The sequence below is a fragment of the Lissotriton helveticus genome, chromosome 11, assembly GCF_964261635.1.
Source record: "Lissotriton helveticus chromosome 11, aLisHel1.1, whole genome shotgun sequence".
Lineage (NCBI taxonomy): Eukaryota > Metazoa > Chordata > Amphibia > Caudata > Salamandridae > Lissotriton > Lissotriton helveticus.
The window spans coordinates 58142541-58169232 of NC_136072.1; the positions used below are offsets into that span (position 1 = coordinate 58142541).

At 43.6% G+C, this 26692-nt stretch overlaps 2 protein-coding genes across 4 annotated transcripts in view; one reads left to right on the forward strand and one right to left on the reverse strand.

The window, feature by feature from the left end:
- The window catches only part of LOC144791898 (cytochrome P450 2J2-like), a 203004-nt gene that overhangs the window by 122747 nt on the left and 53565 nt on the right, over positions 1-26692 (reverse strand). Inside the window, exon 2 of the mRNA XM_078666693.1 lies at positions 8428-8511. The gene's annotated coding sequence lies outside the window, so the exon portion shown is untranslated. The remainder of the gene's footprint in view (positions 1-8427; positions 8512-26692) is intronic.
- Positions 1-26692, forward strand: part of LOC144791897 (cytochrome P450 2J4-like) — a 129654-nt gene that overhangs the window by 31630 nt on the left and 71332 nt on the right. For all 3 annotated transcript variants that reach the window (XM_078666689.1, XM_078666690.1, XM_078666691.1), the window contains exons 4-6: positions 3185-3345; positions 15653-15829; positions 18067-18208. In XM_078666689.1, coding sequence (XP_078522815.1) covers positions 3185-3345; positions 15653-15829; positions 18067-18208 — 480 coding nt within the window. The remainder of the gene's footprint in view (positions 1-3184; positions 3346-15652; positions 15830-18066; positions 18209-26692) is intronic.

Sequence of the window (26692 nt, forward strand, 5' to 3'; positions counted from 1 at the left end):
ATGATGACATATGGTGTATGTGATATACGGCAATAGTTCAAGTTTTTTATTCTTGTGTTTAGTCTTTTTAAAACCATTAAACTATATGATAATAAAAATAAATAAAAAAGCATTCATAAAACCTTTTGTGCACTTATTTTACAAAATTTTAAAAATAAATATAAATGTACGAGGAAATTCATAATGTCACCTCATTAAAATTCATAATATAGCCGTAGAGGGCTATACCGGCTATTAAATGCTCTCTCCAGCGTTAAAGGCCAGAGCCGAAGGCGAGGGCCTTTAACAAGGGAGAGGGACTTTAATAGCCTGTATAGCCCAGCTACGAAGGGCTATAAGGCTATTAGAACATTCTGCCAGTAGAGGGCAGAATGTTCTAACAAAAAAAACGAAGCCTTATGGGAGCGTGAGGGGACTGGAATCCCCTAAGGCTCCCTGAAGCCTTTGTTCACAGCCACAGCTGTGAACAAAGAAACATTGGAATGTCGGAGCGCCGGGCTTATACCAGCCATAATAAGCCCTGAGCACTCCATTGTTTTTAATGAAGCTCCCAACATTCCAATGTTCTAATATACTTCACATATCTCTCATGCGACAGAACATTGGCAAACAAAGTTTCTTTACAGATATACGCCAATAGTGGTGGACCCTAACAGGAACAGAAATAATTTTCAGTTATTCTATTCCCCAGAGCCAAGAAAGAAAGTGGTTTTAAATTGAACTGAGCAGAAGCTAGATTGTGTATGATGTAGGAAGAACCCAGTTGCATCCCTGTCTCTCTGTGAGAACATGCCCATCAGATCTGAGGCAGGAGAGGATTGGATTACCTTGTTGAGAGAGCTGTCACACCACTCACTCCATTCCAGCAGAGAACCCAAGAAACAAAAGTCACTTTGGTGAGGTCCAGCCTCCTATTGGCTGCCTGAATTCCGAAGCAGGGTATCAAACATATTTTCTTTTACCTGCACTGTGGGTGCGAAGGGCCCGATTCACAGAACTAATTTAACACAAAATCCTAAACTTACTTCTTTTGGTATTCACAGAAGTTAGGATTTTGTCTTAAGTTTGTCTTAAGACAGACTTATGACAGACTTAAGACAAAATCCTAACTTAAGTCTGTCTTAAGTCTGTCTTAAGACAAACTTAGGACAAAATCCTAACTTCTGTGAATACCAAAAGTAGTAAGTTTAGGATTTTGTCTTAAGTTAGTTCTGTGAATCGGCCGTGAAGAGACAAGCAGGCTATATAGAAATATATTGTCTGAACACCTGAGCATCTATTGGACCTAGGAAACCGCCCGACAAAGAAGAATCACACAGCACAGCTGCAATGATGGTACCCTGCCAGGGACCACAGTGAAGTAGTTAACCCCTTGTGATCGAGTGAGAGGCTATAGGAGTAATGAGCCTTTGGGCCATGTGCCAGCAGAACGTTCAAGTCCTAAAAGCAATTGTGTTAATCAGAGTGGGCTATGCATACTGTGCACTGTAAATGAGTAATAAATATTTTTATCTGCAGATCCAAGACATTTCTATTTCTTTACAATACAGTGAACATGTATAGTACAGAGGCGAGCCGCCTCTGCTATGTCCGAGTAGCATTGCCCCACTGCTGTCAGAGCAGGAAAAAATAAATGATAATAACGTTATTATCATTTAATTTTTCATAGGCTCTGGCCTGGTTAGGGGAGGGCAAGGCTGCTGTCACAGGGGGAGGAGTGGTTTGCACACTCCAAGTGTACACGACGGTTTGGTTGGCCATCTTGGACCGGCCAAACAGTCATGCGCACTTTGCCTGTTCCTCACCAGGCTGGAATGCACAGCCTGGTCGGGAACATGCACAGGCTTCTGGTCCCCGTCTGAGCACCAACAACGGCGCTCAGACCAATCACAACTCTTCAATGCTGCAATGTTGTGATTGGCTTGGGGAGCCTGTGTGCTCAGACCAATCACAACACTGCACTGCAGCAGTATTTTGATTGGCTTGGGGGAGCCTGTGTCCTTCTGCTTCTGGGACTCACCGGAGAAGGAGACACAATGGTGGAGAGTCGGCCACGGCGTCTGTGAGTAGGTAAGTGTTTTTTTGGGTATTTTGTCCCTACCCCCTTTCCCTTCCAGCCGCCACTGGTATAGTATATAAAAATGTCAGTATTGCTCATTTACATCTCAACTTACTGGCACATCTCTCTTGTCCTTTGTTCAAGAGGTATAGAGAAATGTAGGGTTTGTCTGTCGACCCCCAAATAAACAGAATGATGCACTAAACAGTTCGTACATGATCACTGTAATCCAATCCGTTGTTTGCAGGGTTTGGGGTGGGGTATTTCGAGCCAACACAAAACTAGAACTAGGAACATGTGCTTCTTCTGCAAATGTATGCTTTTATCAGCCCCCCCCAAACTTATGATATGAATGCTTGGAGTGCGTGGAAGGGGGGCCCAGGCCAGGGGCAGCAGCCTCAGGCAGGCGGCACCACACAGCGCAGACATGCTCTTGTGAAATATCAAAACCAAGGCCTCCAACTGCACGGTGCGTTGTCACGAATGGCGCCGACTTAGGACATACTAGTTTTGTACTTGATCCTGGCTAAATGAGACTAAATTCACCAAATGGGGCACAAACAAGAACAAGATTTACAGCCCTATGTACAGGAGAGCTATGAAAACAGGAGCACTCGTAGAGACAAGCAGGAAACTAAGAAAAGAAGGAAACGCACACATTGAGCAGAAGAAACGTAGTGTCAGTGAAGCGGGTGCTGCACTGAGCAAGGGAAATGAGAGAAACACACTTGTGGGAAGTGCTCATTGAAAAAAAAATTGTCTCTGTGACAGGAAATAAAATAGGACAAGTGGAAGAGTACAAGCCCTGGGACACTGCTCCATGTGAGTTAACTATTGAATTTTAACGACACTGACAAATACATTTTAAATGTAGGGGTGGGCTTTAAGGTCACAAAGTAGAAAACAACATGTCTGTCTCAAAGAGACAATGCAAGTTCTTTCTAGGCTCGACCACAAAAGGGCTGTGGGCAAAATTCTTGATATAACCTATTAAATTATTCTGAAAAGCATTCTAATCCACTGTTGTTTAGCTTTGTTTTCCAGGTACGGCCAGCCGTGAACCCAACCGCTATGGTTTACTATAACGTGCTCCACTCTGTTTTGTTTTTTGTTTTTTGCTCGCAGGGAAAAGCCAGAATCCCTCTCCGGCGATCATCCATTCTGTCACTAATGTGATCTCTGTTGTGATTTTTGGACACCACTTCTCCAGAGACGATAAAGAATTCCCTCAGCTCATCAAAGCAAATTATGTTATTGCTAGCAGACTAGGCAGCGCGTGGGGCAGGGTGAGTCTTAGGATGACTTCATATTCTTTTTTAAGTTCAAGAAAAAGTTTATTGAAAAGATTAATATGACCATAAAACAATACTTCATGAAAGCACTTATTTGTTAATACATAAATACATGAAGATGTAATAAAGAATAATGATTTATAATATCCATTAAAATAGTAAAAGGATAATATAGAAGATGATATGAATACAATCAAAGGTTCACAAAAATCATAAATAACAGTACATGTCAAAAATACACAATTTTAAAGGGTGTTAAAGGAAATGATAAATTAAGCATAATATAAACAAAACAATAGGAGGTCAAGGAGGCTTGGTAACTTCTTGTTGTGAGGGAATAGGTAAAGAAGTTTTCTTCACGGTATCATCTAGGAACTGTGTGAGTGGGCCCCAGAGGTGAAGTCGTTTAGTAGCAAGAGAGATAGGATGAACAAGTGCTGTATCAAGGCGGTGTTTGTGACATACAGCATACCACCAAGCTAAATAGGACAATTTAGAAGAGTCTTTCCAGTTTGTTTATATTTGCTGAAAAACTACAGCTATTAACAAATCAATAAGTGGTAACCGAGATTGACTTGTTTTCCAATCCGATGACAAACTACTTGTTTGGAAAATGTTTGTGAGAGAGAGGGGAATTGTGGTGTGGAAGATATTGTTGATTTGGTGCCAGACCTGTTTCCAGAATATAAAAACATGTGGACAGGTGAATAGCATGTGATAAAGTTCAGCGTCAACCTGGGAACATGTCCAGCAGGTGTTGGGATTTGTGGTGTGTATTTTATGTAGGTATGTGGGGGTAAGAAATAATCTATTGTAAATAAAGAATTGTGTTTGTGTTGTGCTGGCTGCTCTGGATGATTTCCGGAGTTTCGCCAAATTCTGTTCCAAAAAGAAATAGACCAATTCATTACCAGATCGGATTCCCATGAGAGTTCCACCTTGGTTTTGTCTCTGATCTCAAGGGGTGCCATTAAATGGGAATAAATGGTGGACGCTTTGGGGTTTATGAACAAAAGGTTATGCCATGGGAAAAGGGGTTGGGAGGTTGAGGAAGGTGAAGATTTGAGTTTAGCGTAAGTATCCAATATTGTGTTCTGCAAGATCAAAAATTTAGGTTGAAAGGAAGAAGGCAAATGATAAAGAGTTTGCAGTTGCGTAAATTGAATGGGTGAGCCCTGATCTGAAAATTGATGAACCCAAAGTAGACCTTTGTTTCTCCAAACCTTCCAGTATATAGGTTTCCTGTTAAAAAGGATTTGTTATTGTGCCAGATTGTGGAATTAGGAAAAGTGTCCAAATTATGTGCCTCTAAGTGGGATGCAGTGGATAATAGTTTACAAGATTTCTTAATTATGGGAGTAGAGAGCTTTTGTGGTTTACGAGTAAAGGAGAGATATTCCTGAAATGAGAAGGGAGCTAAACATGAGGTCTCAAGATCAACCAAAGAGGTTTTTTTCCAGATTGATTAGTGATCCGATTTGATAGTTGTTGTAACTGAAAGGCTTTGTGATAATTGGAAAAATTAGGGAAATTGACACCACCTTCAGATTTTGGTTTTGTTAATTTCTTCAATGCCATTCTTGGTTTTTTACCGTTCCATAAAAAAGAAGTCAAAATAGAATTGATCTTTTGAAAGAATTTAGATGGAATGGATAATGGAATGTTGGAAAGGTTATACAATACTATCGGAGTCAACATCATTTTGATTATTTCAAGACGCCCCCACCAAGAAAGGTGAAGAGGATGCCATCTTGCAGTCAGTGCTTTAAGTTTGGCAGAACATTTGTCTATGTTTAAAGAGATAGATGTCTTTATAGAGGGAGAGAACCAAATGCCAAGATATTTTATATGTTTAGGGTTCCGAGTGAAGTTAGAAATCTTAAAATCATCCTTAAAGGTGTATTTGGTTAAGGGTAGTATCTCACAATTTCCTCCATTCAATTTATAGCCAGATACCAATCCATAGGCCTCCACCTCTCCCATGAAAGCTGCAAGTGAAGATTGTGTTTGGGAGAGAAAAACTAAAATATCGTCAGCATATGCTGCAGCTTGATTTGTTGAGGGTCTGAGACAAAACCTGTGATTAAGTTATTCTGGCGTATTCTTGAAAGAAAGGGTTCTAAGGCCAAATTGAAAAGAAAAGGGGACAAGGGGCATCCTTGGCGTACTCCTCGTTTAAGATTAAAGTAGGGGGAGATGAGGCCATTGGTGGATATGGCGGCCTTGGGCTCAGAGTAAAGTAGGGCTATTAATAAAATGATTTTCGGTCCAAGCCCAAACCGCTTGAGAGCGTGGAAGATAAAAGGCCAGTATACCCTATCAAAGGCCTTTTCTGCATCTAACGCGATTGCTGCCAAGGAGTCTGGGTAATGTGATGATTTTGATAAAATGTCAAAGAATAGGCGTGTATTGTCAGTGACATTGCGACCTTTGACAAAACCTGATTGTTCTTTCACCAAGCACCATGGGGAGATGTGGTTCTAATCTTAGGGCTAGAGCTTTTGAGAAAATGTTATAATCTACGTTGACTAAGGATATAGTTCTGTAATTCTTACTGTAACGTAGATCCTTATCAACCTTTGGTATTAGACAAATCAAGGCTTCGGAGAAAGAGCTAGTGGAATTACGAGAGGTAGTAAAGGAAGAAAGAAGAGTGTGTAGATGTGGGAGTAATAGATGAGCGAAATGTAAATACATTCCTCTGTGAAACCGTCTGGGTCTAGGGCCTTGTCTATTTTAAGGGTTTTTAAAGCATTTAGCAATTCTCTTTGTGTAAGTTCAGCTTCCAGAGAAAGTAAATCTAATTGGGGATTAATATGTTTTGGAATTGTGGAGAAATATTGAGATATGTCTATATCTGAGGGTGTGTTTTCTGGTGTGTAGAGGGATTGATAGAAATGTACAAATTCTTGGAGTATTTCTGTGTCTTTGGATTTCGATGCTTGGCTATCATCTATAATGGAGTCAATATGAAGTTTCTGTTGTTTAATCTTCAGATAGTTGGCTAGAAGTTTGCCAGATTGTTTTGGGCCACCATAGTACTTCGCTGAGGATTTTAGTAAGTATAGGGAGGCCAGTTTGGTAGTAGATTCATTAAAGGCGATGTTTGCATTGATTTGATCTTTAAGGGAGTCCTTCAACTTGGAGGTATGATAAGAGTGCTCAAGTTTTTTGATCTTAGCAAGAAGTATGTTATGTAATGTGTGGAAAGCTTTATGTTTATTTGACACAAACCTAATGATGACTACTGCAATGCCCACCCCTGCCCGGGGGAGGCGTCTCCGAGCACTACGTGAAATGACCAACTGGGTCTTATTCCATAAATGAAGTTAGTCCAAGCAGCGTGGCTTTCTTTGAATCATCCTCGATTTATTAAACACATTAACGTTTCATGGTTTAATTTAAAGCTGTTGCTGCACAGAAGGTATCATAATTATAGCCAATCCCGATGCATTTCGGGCTCTGCCCTTCCTCAGGGGATGACTGTTACACCAAACAGTGCCGGAACTCCTCGGAGCCCTGGCACTGTTTGGTGTAACAGTCATCCCCTGAGGAAGGGCAGAGCCCGAAATGCATCAAAGAAAGCCACGCTGCTTGGACTAACTTCATTTATGGAATAAGACCCAGTTGGTCATTTCACGTAGTGCTCGGAGACGCCTCCCCCGGGCAGGGGTGGGCATTGCAGTAGTCCTCGTTGAGTTAACACTGTCAGGTCAGACAGTGACAGTCTCGGAGCACACAACAGAATTTACCTGCATTATCTTGGTGAATAACCATCGGGCTGTGCGAGTTCCATCACCCATTAGACAAACCTAATGATGAAATCCCAAGCAGTGGCATTAAAGGCATCCCATACTGTATTAAGGGAAACATCATTCGTTAAATTAATGTGAAAAAACTCTTGAGCGAAAGAGATGAAAGATAATTTGAAATTGGTGTCAAGGAGTAAAGAGTTGTTAAATCGCCATTTTTATGGTAATGTCGATTGGTTAAAAATATCTAATTGAATCGAAACAGGTGCATGATCCGAAATGAGTATAGGGCCTATGTCAGCACACCGTAGGGATTCGGAGATGTTGCGTGAAATAAAAATATGGTCTATTTGGGATTGTGTTTGATGCGGAGGGGAAAAAAAGGAGTATTCTCTTGTGGATGGGTTACAAAGGCGCCATGAGTCTAGTATGTTCCTCTGTTGAATAGTTTGTGTGAAAACTTTGTGTGCCGTGTTTGAGATAAAGGGGGATTTAGAATTTCTATCAATAAATGGGTCCATCACTTGGTTACAATCTCCTGCATGATAAAGTTTTCTGATGGGTACTTGAGAAATAACTGAGATATACGAGACCAAAACGTGGCATCTCCGCTAGTAGGGGCATAAATGTTAAGCAAAGACAGAGCGGTCTTTCCCAGCAGGAGGTTACTGAGAATCCATATGCCCACTGTGTCGAATTCTTGAGATACAAGCTTGGCATTGAGTGCTTTGTGACAAAGAGTTATAACCCCGTTTCTCTTGCCATCACCTGGTGAAAAAAAAGATTTCACCAAACCAATTTCTTTTAAGTTTTAGAGATTCGTCTTCAGTGAGATGTGATTCCTGCAGTAACGCAATATTAACATCTAATTTGGAGAGGTGGGATAAGACTCTCTGTCGCTTAATGGGGGAATTCAAGCCTCTGACTTTCCATGTGACAATTTTCAAAAACATGTGTGAAGTAAAAGTAATAAGTACATATGTGAACCAATAAAATCCTGTAGATTGTAAACAATAATATTTGTGAAAAATTCAACAATGAGAACTATAAAAAACATTGAAGTAAACCTAATATTAGGTACTAAGATATTGAAAGCTAAAACCAATTGAGAGAAGCTGATAAGGTAGGAAAGATAAAGGAAAGAAGGAAGCAAGATTAGACAAAGAGGCAAATGATAGAAACTTGTATGATAGAAAGAAAGAAGGGGGAGTAAAGAAGAAGGGATGAGAACTGTAAGGAAGAATACAAGAAAAATTATTATATCCACATAGAAATCAAAACAATGGAAGGTTAGGGGGGGGAACCACATGGAACGATGACGTACCCGGACTCCATGAGGTAGGGCGGGGAAGACTTCGGGATGTAAGCAATATTTAAGACTAATAGGTCAAGCACATGAGGTTGGGTCCTGTGTAAAAAGAAATAATAAATGGTTAATACAAACAGGATGGAGTATGTTGTGACATATTATTATAACAGACAATATAAGGTCATAACCTGAAATGAAAGAGAATAATGCGAGCAAACAAACCATTAAACCATGACAGAATCTATTCTAGAATTCTGTAAGTAAAACAACATGTTGGAAAGTGAAATCCTTTTCCAGTATATAACCAAGTAAAGGGGCTATTTAAAGTGAGTGTTTGAAAAGTCCATCTTTTCTGGGCAATGTGTATTAAGGAAACTCTTTAACTTTATTGGATCCTCGTAGGTCATGGTGTTGTTATTGAAAGTGACTTTGAACAAGCAGGGATGGAAAAGCCCGAACCGTGCTCCAATAGAACGTAATGCTGGACGCATAGCAAGGAATTCCTCACCTCTGTCTGCTGTGGATTTGGCATAGTCCTGTGAAAAACACAAATGGTGACCAGAGAATGAAATACGCTTCAGGAGTCTAACTGCTGATAGTACTTTGAGGAGATCCGTATACTCAAGAAAATACAAAATGACTCCTCTCTGTCTCTTTGTACTTGAGGATGATGAATGCAGTGGGCCCAGTCTGTGCGCGCGTTATATATTGAGAGTAGTGTCCTCTGGCAGATTTAGTGATGACGGTTAGAATTTTTGAAAAAAGGAGATAGGATCCGACCCTTCCACACCCTCCGATAGGCCATAAATGCGGAGGTTGTTGCATCTATTTCTGTTTTCAAGGTTTTCAATCTGTTTTTGCATAGATGTTGTAAGATGCAGTGAGAGTTTCAACACTATGTTCGACCTTAGTGACTCTTTCTTCCAGTTTTTCCCATCCATCTGTTAGGATTTGTATCTTGGAATTGGTCTCTTCAACAAATGGACGTAGGGCTCGGATTTCCTCCAGGAGAAGATCCATGGAAACAGACGAAGATTGATTTGGTGGAGAAGGAGAATCCTTTTTGAGATGTTTAGTTATTGCTTTATTGAGAGAAGAGGAGCCATTAGCCATAACCGAAGAAGTAGATGTTTTTGACATTGATGCTTGGGAGTCCTCCATTGGAATGAAATTCGCACGTGACTTTGAACGAACTATGAAACTACGGTGTGAGGATGCTTGCAGAGGGAATACCCTTTTTAACCTGCCCATACAATAGAAAGAGTATAAGCTTATACTTAAGAGGTTGTATAAAACTGCAAGATACAACTTAAGTACACAGTTCCACTTAAGGCGAAGAAATGGAACAACTCCAGCAGGAACTCATCCTTCTCCGTGACCAACAAGTGGACCAGCAGGCTCACGCAGATGACCTTGAAAACAAGTCGAGACGGAACAACATTACGGTCCACGGAGTGCCATCCTAAGCAGAGGGAGAGAACATCGTCAGCTTCTTACAGGATATGTTTCGGGAGATCTTAGGGGAAACAAAGGATTTCGACATCCGCATAGACAGAGCACACAGAGTTGGCCTGGCGTGCCGCGCACCTGCACCCCCTCCCGATATACCAGCTTTTTTTGCCCGACTTCCCTTTAACGGAGAGAATCCTTTGGGAGGCGCGACAGAAGCAACCCCTTACATACCAGGGACACCCGGTGACACTCTATCAAGATCTCTCGGCCATCACCCTCCATAAACAGAAAGCCTTTAAGCCTGTTACGACGTTCTTACGTGATAAGGGAGTCCCCTACTCCTGGGGCCACCCCTTCCGACTGATTTTTAAATGGAATGGGTCCCTGCATCAAATGAGGTACTTACAAGACACCTGCGCCCTTCTGGGTATCGACTTCCGCGAGGACGCATCCTCACCAGATAATTCACAAGGACCTCCGCCAGCTCTGTCGCAGCACCCACCCCAGCATGGGTGGCACAGGGTTGGTCACAGACAATCATCTAAGACGGCAGACTGACCGGACTGGGTGAGGGGTTTCCATCGCATCACAACAATGCAGGTCGGGGAGGGGGTGGACGGGGGGCCGGAAAGGTCGTCAGTGCCACAAGTTCCTTCACGTAACTTTACCACAGGCCTGATTTTGGGGCAACCTGGCCTGGGACTATGATGCAACAGGTCGATGGAGGTTGATGGAACCCCTCTTACAGCACTTAGAGATAGTCCAGCAACTCCGAAAGCGCATCACTGATTACATTGAGGTTAATGACCGCTCCGATACACCTATGACGGCAGTGTGGGGGCGTTAAAAGCAGTAGTGCGGGGTGAACTAATCGCCGTAGCAGCAGCGGAGGCTAAAGATCGTAAAGTCAAACGAGAAGTCCTCACCGCCAAGTTAGTAGAGCTGGAACGGGTACACAGCCATACGGGAGCCCCATCGATCTGGAAACAACTAAAAGTTGCCAGAGTACAATTAGCACGTTTAGACATGGATCGTGCCGAGTATGCGGCTCTCCGCCTACGACATACCTATTATATAGGGGGGAACAGAACGGGATGCCTCCTTGCGAGCGCGTTGCAGGCCAAGGTTCAACGCTCAAAAATGTTATCCTTACTTAATGAGAGGGGGGACGAGATACATGATGAGGCACAAATAGGGGGGCGTTTGGGGACTATTACGCGTCCCTTTACAAGGCGGACCCCATACCAGTGGCTAACGCTGACACTTACCTGCGGGGTGCGACAAGTACCGCGCTGAACTCAGTGAACGCGAGCGCTCTGGATGCACCTATTCGAATCAAAGAGGTGATCAGTGCCATCTCCGGTCTCAAACCTCTAAAATCGCCATGCCCAGACGGCTTCTCTGCAGTTTTTTATAAAACTTTCTGTCCGCTGCTTGCCCCGATTATTACAAAGTTTTTAATTCCTTTCAGGGCCCAGGCTCCATCCCGCCCGATATGCTGGAGGCGGATGTAATAGTGCTGCCCAAGCCGGGCAAAGACGCTGATCAATGCTCCACTTTCCGGCCAATTTCTGTACTTAATCTTGACCTTATGCTCTTTACGGGTGGGCTGGCATCGAGGCTTGGACCTTGACTCCCGGGGATGATAGATCCGGACCAATCGGGCTTTATCAGACAATGCAGTGACAATACCAAACACATCCTCCACTTGATCGACAAAGCCCATTTCCAGCAATCGAGACTCGGTACTCCTAGCCATTGAGCTGAGAAGGCGTTTGACCGCGTCGATTGGGGCTTTCTGGGGAAGGCTTTAACGCACTTCGGGGTGGGTGAGCGTTTTCAAGCCTGGGTTGCAAGCTGCTACCATTGCCCACAAGGGGGGTCTGCCTCAATGGCTTATGCTCCAGTCCCTTCAAAATTCAACGCGGCACCAGGCAGGGGTGTCCCCTTTCCCCCCTCTTGTTTGCGCTCTACATAGAGCCACTGACACGAGGAGAGTGCGTGACCACCCTGACATCCGAGGCATAACTTTTGCAGGGAGCCACATTCTATCGGTCTGTACACAGATGACATCTTGGCGGCTCTCGATAATCCCGAGAGCTCAGTGCCGGCCTTCCTGGAGGAGAATGAGTCTTTCAGCAGGGTGTCCGGCCTTAGGATGAATAGAGGGAAATCGCTGATCTTACGGCTGGGCAAAAACACTCACGCTCAACGTGGAGCACCTGCGTACAGAGGGGGACTGTTAACCCAGATGCAACTCCCTTACCTGGGTATTACCCTTACACCGTCAACAGACGGGACAGTGGCTTTGAACTATGCCAACATAACATCGCAGATTCAAAGGGACCTGGGGCACTAGGCGAAACAGCCGCTGTCCCTGCTGGGAAAGATTGCGGCTGTGAAAATGTCGTCACTTCCCAAGATACTATATATCTTTCAGACTATCCCCGTGTTCCCACCGGCCGTGACTATTAAAACTTTGCAAGCGGCGATCCAGCACTTTATCCGGGGGGGGAAGAGACTGCGAATGAACAAACAACTGGCATATCGGGGGATGGACGAGGAGGGTCTGGGGATTCCCAATTTACAACAATACTTTCAAGCGGCACAGCTGAGATATCTAGGGGAGTGGTATAGGCCAGAATCTGAGAAGAGATGGCTCTTCCAAGACAGGGCCATGGCCCAAACATCTTTGTGGAAAATACCATTCCTTCGCCGCCTACACAGACCGCGCTATCTCCAGAACTCACCCATTACGCGCACCATACTGAAAGTGTGGGGCTTGGTTGCTACCGGACGAGAGCTCACAACCTTCCCTTTGCCGCTCACTCCACTATTGGACAATCCTGAGTTCCCCCAGGCACTGACCCCGATTCGTTCCCACAATGGCGAGGCTCCAGCTGTAGATCAGCGGGGTATCTCTTCGACTAAGAGGGCTTTATCCCATTCACCGCGCTGTCTCAGGGGTATGATATCACCTCGCCACAGCGTTTTCAATATTTCCAGCTCAGTCATTGGCTCACACAACCCGAGATTAGCCCTTTCGTTGGAAGGCACATAACTGAGTTTGAGAAATGGCTGGTTACAAAGGACTCGGATCGAGGCCTTATTACGGACCTCAACAAGATGCTCTCTCCTTTCTCTGAGACACACCACACGGCAGGGCAGAGACGCTGGGAGGGGGAGTTAGGGAGAACATTGACACTTCGGGAATGGCGGTCGATTTATTACAGGGCCACTCACACAGCTAGGAATACAGCGGGTAGAGAGTCAGCTGTGAAGTTAGCCACGTATTGGTACCTCACACCTGCTAGGCTCCACAGGGGCAACCTATCCCGGAGCGCGTCCTGCTGGAGGGGATGTGGTGGAACAGGCACTCTGCCACACCTCCTATGGGAATGCACATAAGTCAAGGCATATTGGACAGCAGTCCTTAACGATATAGATAGTTCCTTAGACACTGAAATCCCACGGTTTCCAGCCTACACCATTCTAGGACTCCCGAATGCACTCACTTTCCCTCTGAAATCCATTAGGGGGCACCAAATGGGTCTTGCGATACAGGCAGCCTCCCAGCACATCCTATCCCTTTGGGGACTAGCACGAGGTCCACTCACACGGGCTGGTTGCACAAACTCTGGTTTACTTTAGGGATGGAACGCATCCAAGCTACACTCACACAGTCTGCAGCCACATTCCACACAGTTCGGCAACCGCTGCTCACACTTCTCTCTCAAGAGTTTAATGAAATTATTTACCCAAGATACCTCCGTCTACTGCGCCTGACAAACACAAACTATGCCACCACAGAGTCTGAGAAGGAAGCGCCATGAACACACCGCAACAGAGATACCCCACATTAACAAGGTTCGGCACACTGGTTGGGGAGGGGGAAGTTTTCGGGGATGGGAGGGGGGTTTGTTACTTTTGTTTTTACTAATTTAGCTTCGCGGACGATTATTGCTCAGTGCCATAACTCATTGGGGTGACACAACGAGAGAACGATGGTGGGGCCCTACGACCTTTGCAAGATATGTGCTATGCTATACAAAGCCGTTCTTCCAGCATGTCATTTATTGTTTCTTGTGGCCTCAATATTGCATTGTACTATCTATGTTTTTTCTTGAAACCAATAAAACAAATTTAAACATAAAAAGTACACAGAAAAATGATCCCACCAACTGTTGCTCAAGATCTCTACAACCTTAATACAGCCATTGGAAAAGACCGGATCAAGGAGATGGCCTGCAGAGAGGGTAGGTTTATTCATGGATTGCTTCATATTCCAATTGGACATAATGTCCGAGAGAAAGATGAAGAGCCACAGGATGAGATGAAGTCATTCTCAATCCTTTGCAATTTTGCATCAAACCCTTTCTGAAACATTTTTTTGGGCATTTGAGTTGAAAGAAATTTTCATGAGTTCTCCATGACTAGTTAGGAGCTGGGGGCAGTTTGCTCTTATCAGGGAGCCTGATGTTTTCAGAGGTAGAATGAAATCTACCACAGCTGACATCACTTTAATATTCCCTTGAGCAGTGATTATTTTAGCACCATACGGTCTTACAGACTTATGTGTTGAATTTGTGAAGGTGTTTGTATGTTTTGCATTACTCCACTGTTAACCCACTTCAAAGCACTTTAAAATATACACAAAATAGAAGAAGCACAGTCATATTTCAACACAGAGAAGACCACAACAGAATTTGCATCTTACATTAGGAAAGAACACAGTACAGTTAGCAAACAGTATAGTATGATGTGTTCTCAGTTCCATGTGTAGGTTTAGGTGAAGAAGAGATCACCATTGAAATCAAATTCACATTGACTAATTTTCATTCCCTTTCTGATGTGTGCTTCAGTTTTCTCCATCTGTCCCCTGCTCTTAATTCCATCACATTTTTAATATGATTTTATTTTTTTCTGCCTTGTACTTTTGCATATTCTGTATTTTCTCATTTAGCGTTGTTAATGGCAGAAGACATTTTAAATCCCAAATTACATGGGTGCTCTGTCACTTGCTTTTGGTGCCCTAACTTTCTTACTGGAGTGTTGGAAACTGTATCAGAGTCGAATATACTGCCCCAGCCGCAAGATATAGGAGACGCTTCCCGACATAAGTAGCAGAGATCTGTGGTTGTTGTGGATCCCGGCTGTGGGTGGTGGACACAAATGGACTTAGAAAATTGGGTGAGAAGGGACCAGATGAAGAAGAGGTAGAGTAAGGAGGGTTCAAGTATAGAGGAAACTGGACTTTGAAGCTCTGAGGGAGGGAAGCCGCAAAGGTGATGTGAGTTGTGGTTGAGGTCTAACATGGTTACACAATATGGCACCTAGAAATAAACACTAATCACTGTAGGGAATCCGAGCTCAACCATAGAAGCTTGGCACAAACAGTAAGACTTTCCTTGGAGAATACCCATGAGAATCAGGACTTCCATAGGCAAGGTTTAATCTATGTCACCTTGCCTAGTCCCTACATAGTATCACTGTAGTTGTACGGTTCATACCACAACTTCCTACTTATGTTGTAAGTTTTCTGACAATGCAGTTTCTAATTTAGTTTTGTCTTAGACATTACACACACTTGTTCCACACACCTACTCACATAAATAAGAGTGTGACGCTTCATGACTGTCTACCCATAATTCATAATGCATCTCTATTAGAAGTAAATTGTCAAACTAGAACATTCAAGAAGTATTCTACTAAGTTCCTTCAATATGTTTGTTACATGTATGATCAGAAAAGGACACTCTGTTAATCAATACAATATCTTTTATTCCAGCTCTTTGATGCTTACCCCTGGCTGATGCGGCATATTCCAGGACCTCATCAGGATATCTTCAAGAGCAATGCCTTCATGGAGAAATTTGTGAAGAAGGAAATCCAAAGTCACAAAGAAAAAGGAGTGACTGAGGATCCCCAGGACGTTATTGATTTCTACCAAACTAAAATATCAAGAGTAAGTGTTGACTTCTCCCGTGTTGGCTGCTCTAGTCAAGCTCCCTGGGGGTGCTTTCTACATAGAAAACACAAGCAATGATAAGAAAAAAAATCAAACAACAGCAATCTTTATGACTTATTGGTTTCTCATGCAAGGGGGCATCTATACAACAAAATGAAGAATAGTGTGTGGGTAAATATTAAAATGCTCTGTGTTCACAATTTCTGAATAACCTTAGCTCTTAATTAACAAACCAACTGAGCTTTCAAAAGCCATGCCTTTTAAGGTAATAAATCCTCAACTGGCCGATTTTGTGAGCCCTCCTTCTTCATCTGTAAAAAGGAGTGGCCCTAGAACCTCAGCAAGTTTGTTACTTATGGGAACAAACCGAGATCCTGTCAAAGCTTTCAAAAGGAAGTGAAAGGGAATAAATGTGGCAATTTACAGAACACAAAAATGAATAAATACATAACCTAGGAGAGAGGAGTTGGCCTAATAAGGGGCCTAATAAGGGGAGAGGAGTTGGCCTAACGGCTAGGGCGCTCAACCTCGGACCTGGGGAACTTGGTTCAAGTCTCGGTAACGACGCCAAAACCTCCTGTGATTCTGGGCAAATCACTTAATCTCCCCGTGCCTAAAATGAATGTGTATCCGTCCTCATGTAACGTAACTGGTGCTATGTAAAGCGCTCTGATACCTGATTCGGTTCGGGTCTAGTTCGCGCTATATAAAACTCTGCAAAAAATAAAAAATAAACCTTTCACTAATTCTATTATCCTTTCTTCCTTTTCCTCTTATATCTGCTACTAAGTAGTTTGATTTCTCTTTTCAGAGGGAGATACTGCTGTTTCAAATCACTCCTCATCATGAAGTTATTGAAATTGCCCATTTCTCTAATTTCTGAAGTCTTTTCTTTTCTTCCATTCCTCTAGATAGAGGAATCAATTTATCTCACCATAACTACTGCAGGCATGAGCCCCCATCCACATTGATTAGGCCCCCATGTCAGAGTTTATAATATACCCTTACTCTAAACTAGCTTACCAAATGTTATCCATACGTTATGTTATGTTATGTTAAATGTATTTTTGAGCGCACAGCTGCCCCAGCAAAGGGGCGTCCTGGCGCTATATCTGAAAAAGAACATAACAAACAAGCAGAGTAGGAAGCTAATAGAGCAGTGGGAAAAGATACGTTTTCATAGCTTTCCTAAAAGCAAAAAGGTTTTCTAGAGAGCGAATATGAACAGGAAGTGCATTCCACAGTTTGGCGGCCAACACCATAAACGATCGACCGCCCAATCTGCATTTGCGAAATCGGGGAACACATGCCAGACTTTGGCCAGCAGAACGCAGACTACGCGAAGGAGTGTAAGGAGTCAGGAGATGCTGAAGGATGACGGGAGTATCAGATTTCAGAATTTTAAAAGCAAAGCATAATGCTTTAAATTCGATGTGTCTGATGACTGGCAACCAATGTAGTTTAGCAATTGTGCTGCGGACTGAGCAGACACGTGGGAGGCCTACCAGGGCTCTAGCTGCCGCATTCTGGACCCGTTGAAATCGCAGGACTTCCGCCTGGTTAGCGCCCAGAAGCAGTGTGCTGGCATAGTCGAGTCTAGATAGTACACTCGCTTGAACCACCATCTGGCGAGTGGGGGCATCGAAGAATTTGAGGATAGGCCTCAAACCACGTAAGATGCCGAAGCACATAGATGCCACCTTCTTAGTGTGCCACGAGAAGGTAAGTTTGGAGTCCAGCCATACGCCAAGATTCTTTAGTTCCGACACTGGTTTTGGGGGGGGTCCTAACTCCTTGGGCCACCAGTTTGCACCCCACAGATCGGGCTGTTTACCCAGTACCATCACCTCGGTTTTGAGGGCGTTGAGCTGTAAGCAGTTGGCCGTTAGCCAGCTGGCAACTGCCCTCAAACCATCCGCAAAGTTGAATGCCAGTTGGTCGGAATCTCCGTTGAGGGCCACCGCCAACTGGGTATCATCGGCGTAGGATACCATTGTGAGACCCCATCTCTTCGCAACCTCCGCTAATGGCTACTAGAAAATAAAATCTGCAATCTATACAAATTCATTCTGCAATTCACTGTACTAGTTTCCATCAATTCTATTTTATGACCAAGACTAGAGTGCTCTACATCAGTACTCAGTCCGCAAGTTGGTAATATGCATAAGCATAAGCCATAATAGGCTGTTTCAATATTCACATTTGCTGAATTCTCATAATAATATTCCATTTAGGACCCTCCTGATGTTGCTTCTACATTTGATGAGCATAACATGGTCCGCCTTGCGGCTGAATTGTTTCTAGCTGGGACAGAGACCACTACCACCACCCTGCGCTGGGCACTGCTTTACATGGTGAAACACCCAGAAATCCAAGGTGAGGGTTAGGATGGGTACTACTGATTGTAGTTTGTACCCCATGTGGTATGAATTCAGAAGTCTAAGGAATGGGCATGTTCAGTAGATTAGCAAATCTAATTAAATAAATATATTTGGGGTGCATGATATTCCACTTGGAAATAGATGTTTAATTTCAGTTTTGTCACAATGTATGTGGTCTGTCAAACACACTCCGAAACAAGCACCATTTGCAGAAAGTACTTTATAGCGTGTACAGGGGAACAGTCAATGAAATCAATTCACCAACATGCCATGGGTAGTGAGATCACATAACCTTAAAACTAACCCTGGGCATAGTTCGCGTAGTAACGCTTTGCATAGCTAAGCGCAGTGTACTTCGCATTATGCGAGCCACGTGTAGCTACGCGAACTGCGTAGTGCACTGTGCAAAATGCTGTTCGCAGTGATTTCACAGTGCCGGATGCTTGTCCACACTGTGCAATCAGTGCAAACGTCATCTTGCACAGTGCAAGCGGTCGTTTTCTTCCGCTCAGTAGATTTCTACTCGAGCTGCAGCTTTCTCAACGCAGGCTGATAGTTTCTCATCACGAGAGGTCGCGAGCATACGCGACCATTCGCAATGAGAAACCTGACCTCCCTGTTTTGAGATTCTCGCCAGGATCTTTATTTTCCACGCTTGCGATCGGCAACTTGATGTTGCTGATTACGAACGAGGAAAAAGTCTCGCCGTGACGTCATTTTGCTCGCTCGCGGTCGCCAACTTGCCGTTGGGGAACGCGAGCAAGCAAAAAATGACCACTGCACTACGCTACGCTATGCTACGCTACGTGTGTTTGCACTGTGCTACTTGCAATTTGCGTAGTGCGAAGTAGCGCAAACCTCGCAAACTATGCGAGCATAGCGTAGTACTTTGCCCAAGGTTACTTAAAACCTCCTCTATTTTTATCACAATTTTTGACATCACATTACCTTTGACCACGTTAACACAAGAAGGAAGAGATGAGAAGTAAGCTTCGACATCAGTGAAATCAAAAAATGCAATGACTAGCAGTAAACAAAGTAAAATAAAGTACAAATAGGTAAATAGTTGAACATTTATATTTTAATTCATAATAACATATAGCCCAGGGTGCAGCCACTATAGGTCGAATCACCCCATAACAAACCAACAATTGATGCTTCATAAATGATTACAGAGACTTTTCTCTTTTTCTACTGACTGGTTGATACACTACAAAATATCAATATGAACTGATGGTGAACCAGTTTAAGTTGAACTGTTGTTGTTTTGTGCTAGTTGTGTTGACCTAGGACCGGTAAAGAGCACAGGACTTGGCATTTAAAGTTACTTCCCAAGCCTGAAATTCCCCTTTTACTACATGTAGGTCACCCCTAAGGTAGGCCCTAGGTTGCCCTGTGGGCAAGGTGCTGTGTAAGTAAAAGGTAGGCTATGTGCCCTCATTGTGTGGCTTGTCCTGGTAGTGACACACAGTCTATTTGGTTTCTTACTGCTGTAAGGCCTGTTCTTCTCATGGGTTTGCATCGGGAATTCCCTGATATGTTTTTCAGTGGTCATTTCTGATCTGAAATTAGTAGCATTGCCATGTTTGGTATGTTTGGAATATAGGTGATAAATCCTGCTTATTGGTGAAGGAGATTTTCTCATTGCTATTTCAGAAATGCCGCTTTTAGAAAGTGTAAAGGTACTAGCTGTTCATTTAACTACTGTCAATCACTAAAAAGACAGGGACCAAATTACTCAATATTTTGATCCAATTATTTAATCATTTCATTATTTTTAATTATTATATAATTATTATTATTTGTGTTATATCCACAAAAATTGTTTTGCTACTGGATAAGGAGAAACATTACACTGTTTACCAACAGGGGACTACGCTTTTGAATTAAAGGAGCAACTGAAGGAATTTGTTTCAATCAGGTTGCCTATAAAATAAATCCCTGTTGGATGGTGGCCCTGAACTATAGTCTTTGGGCACCTTGTGTTGATTTCTGCTTATGACTGATAGCAGTGTATATTTGTATATACTTGTCATTATATGCTGAGGTTGAAAGTCATTTTATGTTTTTTCTGTGCAATGTGTATTTTTGTCTTAATTCATTTGTGTTTAATAGTATAATGAGTTATTTGTATAGGCTTTGTAAATGATGAGAAGTATGTAATGTTGCTCCTCATCCAGCAGCAAAACAATGTTTGTGGATATAACAAAAATATTTAAAATAATGAAATGATTAAATAATTGGACCAAAATATTGAGTAATTTGGTCCCTGTCTTTTTAGTGATTGACAGTAGTTAAATGAACAGCTAGTTCCTTTTTTCCTTAAATTCTAATATTGACCCATTCTAGCTGGGCGTTATAGGGTCCACCCCATCTTCCATACACTTTTAGAAAGTGGGCATTTCTATGTGCGTATGACTCATTGTGCTTTGCAGCCTGACTCCAATCCGCATCATGGGAAAAGTGACAGCTGAGCTTGTGCATACTTTCAGGACAGCCATCACACAGGAAGGGTTGGGTGTAACAAGGTTACATCTGCATTCATCTGCATACTGAATGATATTTCTGGGGTGTGGTAGAGAGATAAGGGCCTCACCTACATTTGTAAAGGCTGGTCCATGCCCTCACACAAATGGCTTGTTTACCCCCTACTGATGTATGGAGCCAGAGCTGTGATTGAATGGGGGTGTTGTGCACTTCTAAAGTTCTTTTGAAGTTACTTCCACATCAAAAATATTTAGAGTATAAGTACAGGGGTTCTGACCCCATGATTTTAGACACTGCGTTGGACTTGTAACCAGATGCTGCTGGCCCTACATGCTGCACATTGCCAGTGACTGGACTGCTGTTCTGCCAGGAGGGACTGCCATTTCGACTGCTTGCTTTGCTGTGCTACCCTGCTGCCTGCTGATTGCTGGGTTGTAAGAGGGTCTATCACCTTGCACCGCCTTATGTGCTGGCCTGCTTCCTTTTTTCCTGGCTTTGTTCCCTCAGTGATCTCCAGGGGCTTGTGGCTTGCTTCTCCCACCCTGTTTTGCTGGAAACCCAGCAACCTGTAGGATTCAATTGCCTACTGCTGGTTTGTGGAGTGTGTGGTGAAGGCTACATTTTGCCCTTATCCCCTACCAGGAACTGGCACTTCATTTATGTGAGCAGCGGGGAGCCTTCTAGCTTCTCTAAGGATTCAGCATTTTCTTTTCTATGGTTGTACTGTTTGGCACTCTGCCTCTGTTTCTGTTCTAGCGTGGACTGCGCCAAGGAGAGGAGACCAAACCAACATGCTTTGCCAGACTTTTGAATGGGGAAACAGAGAAGCCACCAGCGACGTCAGCACCCCATTACTGCCATATTAGCATTGCCTGGTAACTAGGGGCAGGAGATGAACGGCAACCTGTACATAAAGCTTTTCCGGTTCTCAACTCTAAGTTGAAATGCTGGGTGCTCGAGCTAAAATACTTCCACATACTGTTGCTTCAAAATCTAGCTCAGTCTTCTGTGTGGCCCTTGCCCCTGTTCTACCTAATCAAGATGTCCTCCAGCATAGTCCATGTGGGTCTACACAACATACTTTAATTTTGCGGAGACAGGAGATACAGACCAATGAGAAGGCGCACTAGTCAAAGGTCTGCACACGGATATCCAGCTTAAGAGGACCAGTCTTCCAAAGGACACAGGGGGCAGGATGACAGAACTATTGACTAGCTCAAATGTGGTTTCAAGGATATCAATGATAGATAGCATTCAGTTGGAAAGGCCTGGTCTTATAGCGGACGTGGGTTGTGAGCAAGCTGTAACAATTTAGGATAGCCCAGAGGTTTTCTTTTCGCTTTCTGACTATTCAGAGGATGAACTATCAGATTTCGAGATGGATAAGTACAAGGGCAGGCACGAGGAGTTACAGGCTCAAGCCAGAGGGTTCACATCACTAGGTGAGCCCCAGGAACAAACACTTACCAGGGCACAGCTCGCTAAGAGCTCGATGAGACTGAGAGTGGGAGCGATGAGCTTGAAGGACATCTGCACTGGGACATGTCTGCTATCAAGTTGGCAGAGGACACTATTCTTCACTGTCAGGAGGCTTTGACTGGTGCTCAGGATTTAGAAGAGGGGCAGAAGTGCCAACCTCCTCTACATGACGCCCTCACTGATCGGTATCTATGATCTTTTGAGTACTCATAGGGAGGAATACTAAAATGTAACATAATGTAAAGTAACAGAAGCTGACAAGGGATCTCAGAGCTCGAGGATAAAGCCAAGTGGGCAAGGAGCATTTGAAAGACCACGAGAATATCACAAAGGATCTCTCATGAAAGTTTGAGGATTTGGAAAATTGGATGCCACAGAACAATTTCAGAGTCCTTGGCATTCCCAATGATGTAGAAGGGGATGATCCCCATGGCTATATTGTACAGTTATTCAGACAGGCCTTTCCGATTGGGAAATTGACTGTCAAGTTCAGAGGGCCCATTGATTTCCATTCTGTCGATCGCAACATGCTAACACCATAAACAAGCCTAGGGCAATTCTAATATACGTGGGAACTTGATTCTTGCACCAAGTCGTCTATAATGCAGGATGCCCTAGCAAACCAGCTGAGGTTAGGAATATTAGGGTCTTCATTCTGTCTGACTTTTACCCAGCAAAAGTAACTCGGTGCTGGCAACTCTGGAGCATGTTTCCTCATTTCCAGTCCCTGGGGCCCAGGTCTTCCTGGAGGAGTCTGCTAAGCTTAAGATCCTCTACAATAGCAGGTTTTCTTCTCAGACTCAGTACAGCATGCTAAGGGCCTCATTGAACTGTAGTCTCAAAAGCCTGAACAAACTGCTTCTATAAATAAGGATTAGAAGGATACATAGCCTGAGAAAATGCATGATTTTGGCAAGATGGCCTTGCTTGACCTGTAGTCTTTCACATGATAAGGGGCACTTACTGGAAAGAATGCATTTAGGGTACAGGCATTGGGGTGGTCATGCAGCACTTCACCGGTTGTAGCTATTTTTGTCTAGAGGGAAGGGATGGGGTCGGAGTGTAAGGGACTTACATGAGTGCACTGTCTCAAAGTCAGAGGCAATGAAAGAAGAGTGGGCAGTAGGGGCGGTTGGATGTAGGGGTGAGCTGAGGAGTTTAGGTGTTCCGAGTTTTTCACATTTTATTCGAAATATGATGCTCAAAGTTGTTAGAGAGATCAATATACATGTTTATATGTTTTGGAATGGGCAAATTGATTAAAACGTTAACTGCACACAAGGTGAGCATATTAACCTGGAATGTCAATGGCCTACTTTGCTCTTCTAAAATATAATTGGTCTGGCAAGAGCTACGAATGATGAATGAATATGTCACTGTCTGTCTTCAGGAACTCACTTGATGCAGACAGAGGCGAGGCTGGAGGGCATAGGATACCAGATAATGGTTACTTCTGGGTAGGACAAGCCCACAAGAGGGGTAGCAATATTAGCAAGTAGTGCCTTATGGACATTCTTAAAGCTAAAAAAGAACCAGATGGGTTGTTGCGTCATTGCCAATCTAAGATCTAGCCAGTTCCGACTAACAACATGCTGTATGTACAGTGCCAATGAGGATGACCTTACTCTTATTCAGCGGATTCTGGTAGAGCTAGCCAGTTTGGAAAATCCCATAATTATATGTGGGGCTTTGATGTGACCATGTTTCCCAAGTTTGATTGTTCAAATAGGAATTGTGGATCTAGCAAGATAGCTTCATGTGCCGCCTGCATCACCTGGTGAAAACATATGGGTTAGTCGGTAATTGGCACAAATGCTACATTATCAGGGTATACATACTACTTGTCTCCTCATCGGCATTCTTTTAGGTTGGATATAATATTTGCCAGATGCCAGGGATAGCTCAACCTGTCGGTTCCCATGCATATTTTCAGATCATAAGCCAGTGTTGGCTAGGTTTGCTACCTCAGGGGATGTTGATGCCTGTATCAATGCTTCAACGTGCATCAACGTATAGCATAGCTGCATAGCTGCATATGCTGATGACGTGGCTAATTTAATTTCTGATCCATCAGTATCCATGGTAGAAATTTAGCGGGAACCTCAGATATTCAGGTTACTCCTTGGATATAAGCTTAAAAGTTCAAAGATGCAATTTCTTTTTAATACGCCCAGTCACAAAAGGAGATAGGAGATATGTTGATACAGCACAATATTTGGGGGTCCATCTCTCTCCATGGAAAGGACATTGTGGTTTTGAATTATGAGTCAGTTTTGGCTAAATTGAGGCACTTGTTCGAGAAATGGAAAAGGCTACCATTAGGACTTATGGGACGTTTTGACCTGATCAAAATGGTGTTCCTGCCTGTATACATTTATTCAAAGCTATTTCTTTATATTTAACAGTTGCTTTCTTCTGTTGGGTTGAAAGGTCTTGGGTCCAGTTTATATGGCAATATAAATGCTCTCGCTGCTCAATATGGATCCTGCAACTAGCGAAAGCTAAAAGTGGGTGGTTACTTCCTATCTTAAAGTACGATTATTGGTCTGCTGTCTCGAAGCGCATATCTTAGGTAATGATTTACCATGAAACCTGGTACTTGCGGTCTCTATATTTTGAAGGTTGCCCAAGGCTACGGTTCCACAATCCCTCTTACTTTAGGCGTACTCAGTTTAAGACCCTCCAGGTGTTTTACCACATGTTGAAAAGTTTAAGAGCTACATTTTCAATTCCCTCTCTCACTCGTTATACATCTCTATGGTTTATCCCAGTTTTTCCTTCTTTTTTTAATGATCTGCAAGCAGTGGACTGGTCCAAGTCGAGCCTTCAATCCGTGGGCCAGCTGTTTGCAGGGCATCAGATCTTATCCTTCTCATATTTAGGGCCTCATTTTGAGTTTGAAAGTCCATGGACCACCATACCCGCAGTCCGACTGTCTTGATCTCTGTATTACCAGTTGGTCGTGTTGACTTTGCAAAGACCGCTGACACCGCGAGCCCACCGCTGACTGTGGCGGCCGTGGAATGGGCCTATGAGGCTTTGGAAGGCTCGGACCACCATTGAAACTGCTGGCCCAATTACAAGTTGCTTTACTGCTGGCTCGACCATGGCAGTCCAACCACCTCATCTGAGAGGTAAGCATCCATTTGTTCGCGGTCATTACACCACGTACCATTACTACCCAAGTGTTACAACACATGCGCTGTAATAACGCGTAGCCATTTCTACATATGTGATCATATCACATGCGCCGTAACAACACATGCGATGTAATGCGAACCACAACGTTGGGAGGAAACAGAGGCGTTTCCTCACAATGACGTGCAACGATTACCGCCCCTCTGATGACGCAGGAAGAACAGAGTACACAAGGAGAGAGAGGTAAGAAAGGCTGTTTTTAAGGGTTTAGGGTAGGGTGAGGGTCATGCAGGGGTAGTCTTTTAGGATTAAGGGTAGTGTTGTGTTTGAGGAGTAGTGTATAGGTTTGGGGTAGTGTCGGGGGGTTGTGCAGGGGAGTGTTTGGGTGTAAGGACAGGACTGGGGCTCGGGGGAGGGTTGTGCATGGGGTAGTGTTTTAGGGTTTAGTGTAGTGTTGTGGTGTTTGTGTAGTGTAGGGTAGTGTTTTAGGGTTTAGGGTAGTGTTGGGGTGTCGTGCAGGGTAGTTTTGTAGTGTAGGGAGCGAACTGGTGGAAGGGTGAGGGTCATGCAGGGGGTAGTGTTTTAGGGTTTAGTGTAGTGTTGTGGTGTTTGTGTAGTGTAGGGTAGTGTTTTAGGGTTTAGGGTAGTGTTGGGGTGTCGTGCAGGGTAGTTTTGTAGTGTAGGGAGCGGACAGGTGGAAGGGTGAGGGTCATGCAGGGGGTAGTGTTTTAGGGTTTATGGTAGTAGTGTGTTGTTTGTGTAGTGTAGGGTAGTGTATCAGGGCCCGATTCACTGAATGAACTTAAGTCTCAATCCTAAATGTACTACTATTTTGGTATTCACAGAATGCACTTACTACTTTTGGCATTCACAGAATGAACTTACTACTTTCGGTATTCACAGAATGAACTTACTACTTTTTGTATTCACAGAATAAACTTTACGTCCGCACCCGGGCCGTAATTTCCGCCTGCAGATTTGAATTTAGGGCTCTGTGGCGAGATTTACGATTACGGCCCGGAATTTACGTCTCTATGTCGGAATTTCCTAATTTAAGCCGGAATTTCCGATTCCGGGCCTGAAGATACGAATTATGGCAGTTGGTCATGTTAGCCAAGGGTAAGCACCTGTCCAAGTGCCTACCAGCCCCTACCATACATCAGCTGACACACTGCAGCCAATCGCAGCCAATAGCTCAATTTTGCCATGATAAATGTTGCCAATGCCTACCATCCCCGACCATGCTCAAGCTGAAGCCAATTAACACTAATTGATGAGCACCACACAACACATAAAAGCAGCACACATTGAAGGAACAGGTTTGGCCACAGAGAGTTCGTGTCCACAGTGCTCACATTGCCAGAGAAAATGGAAA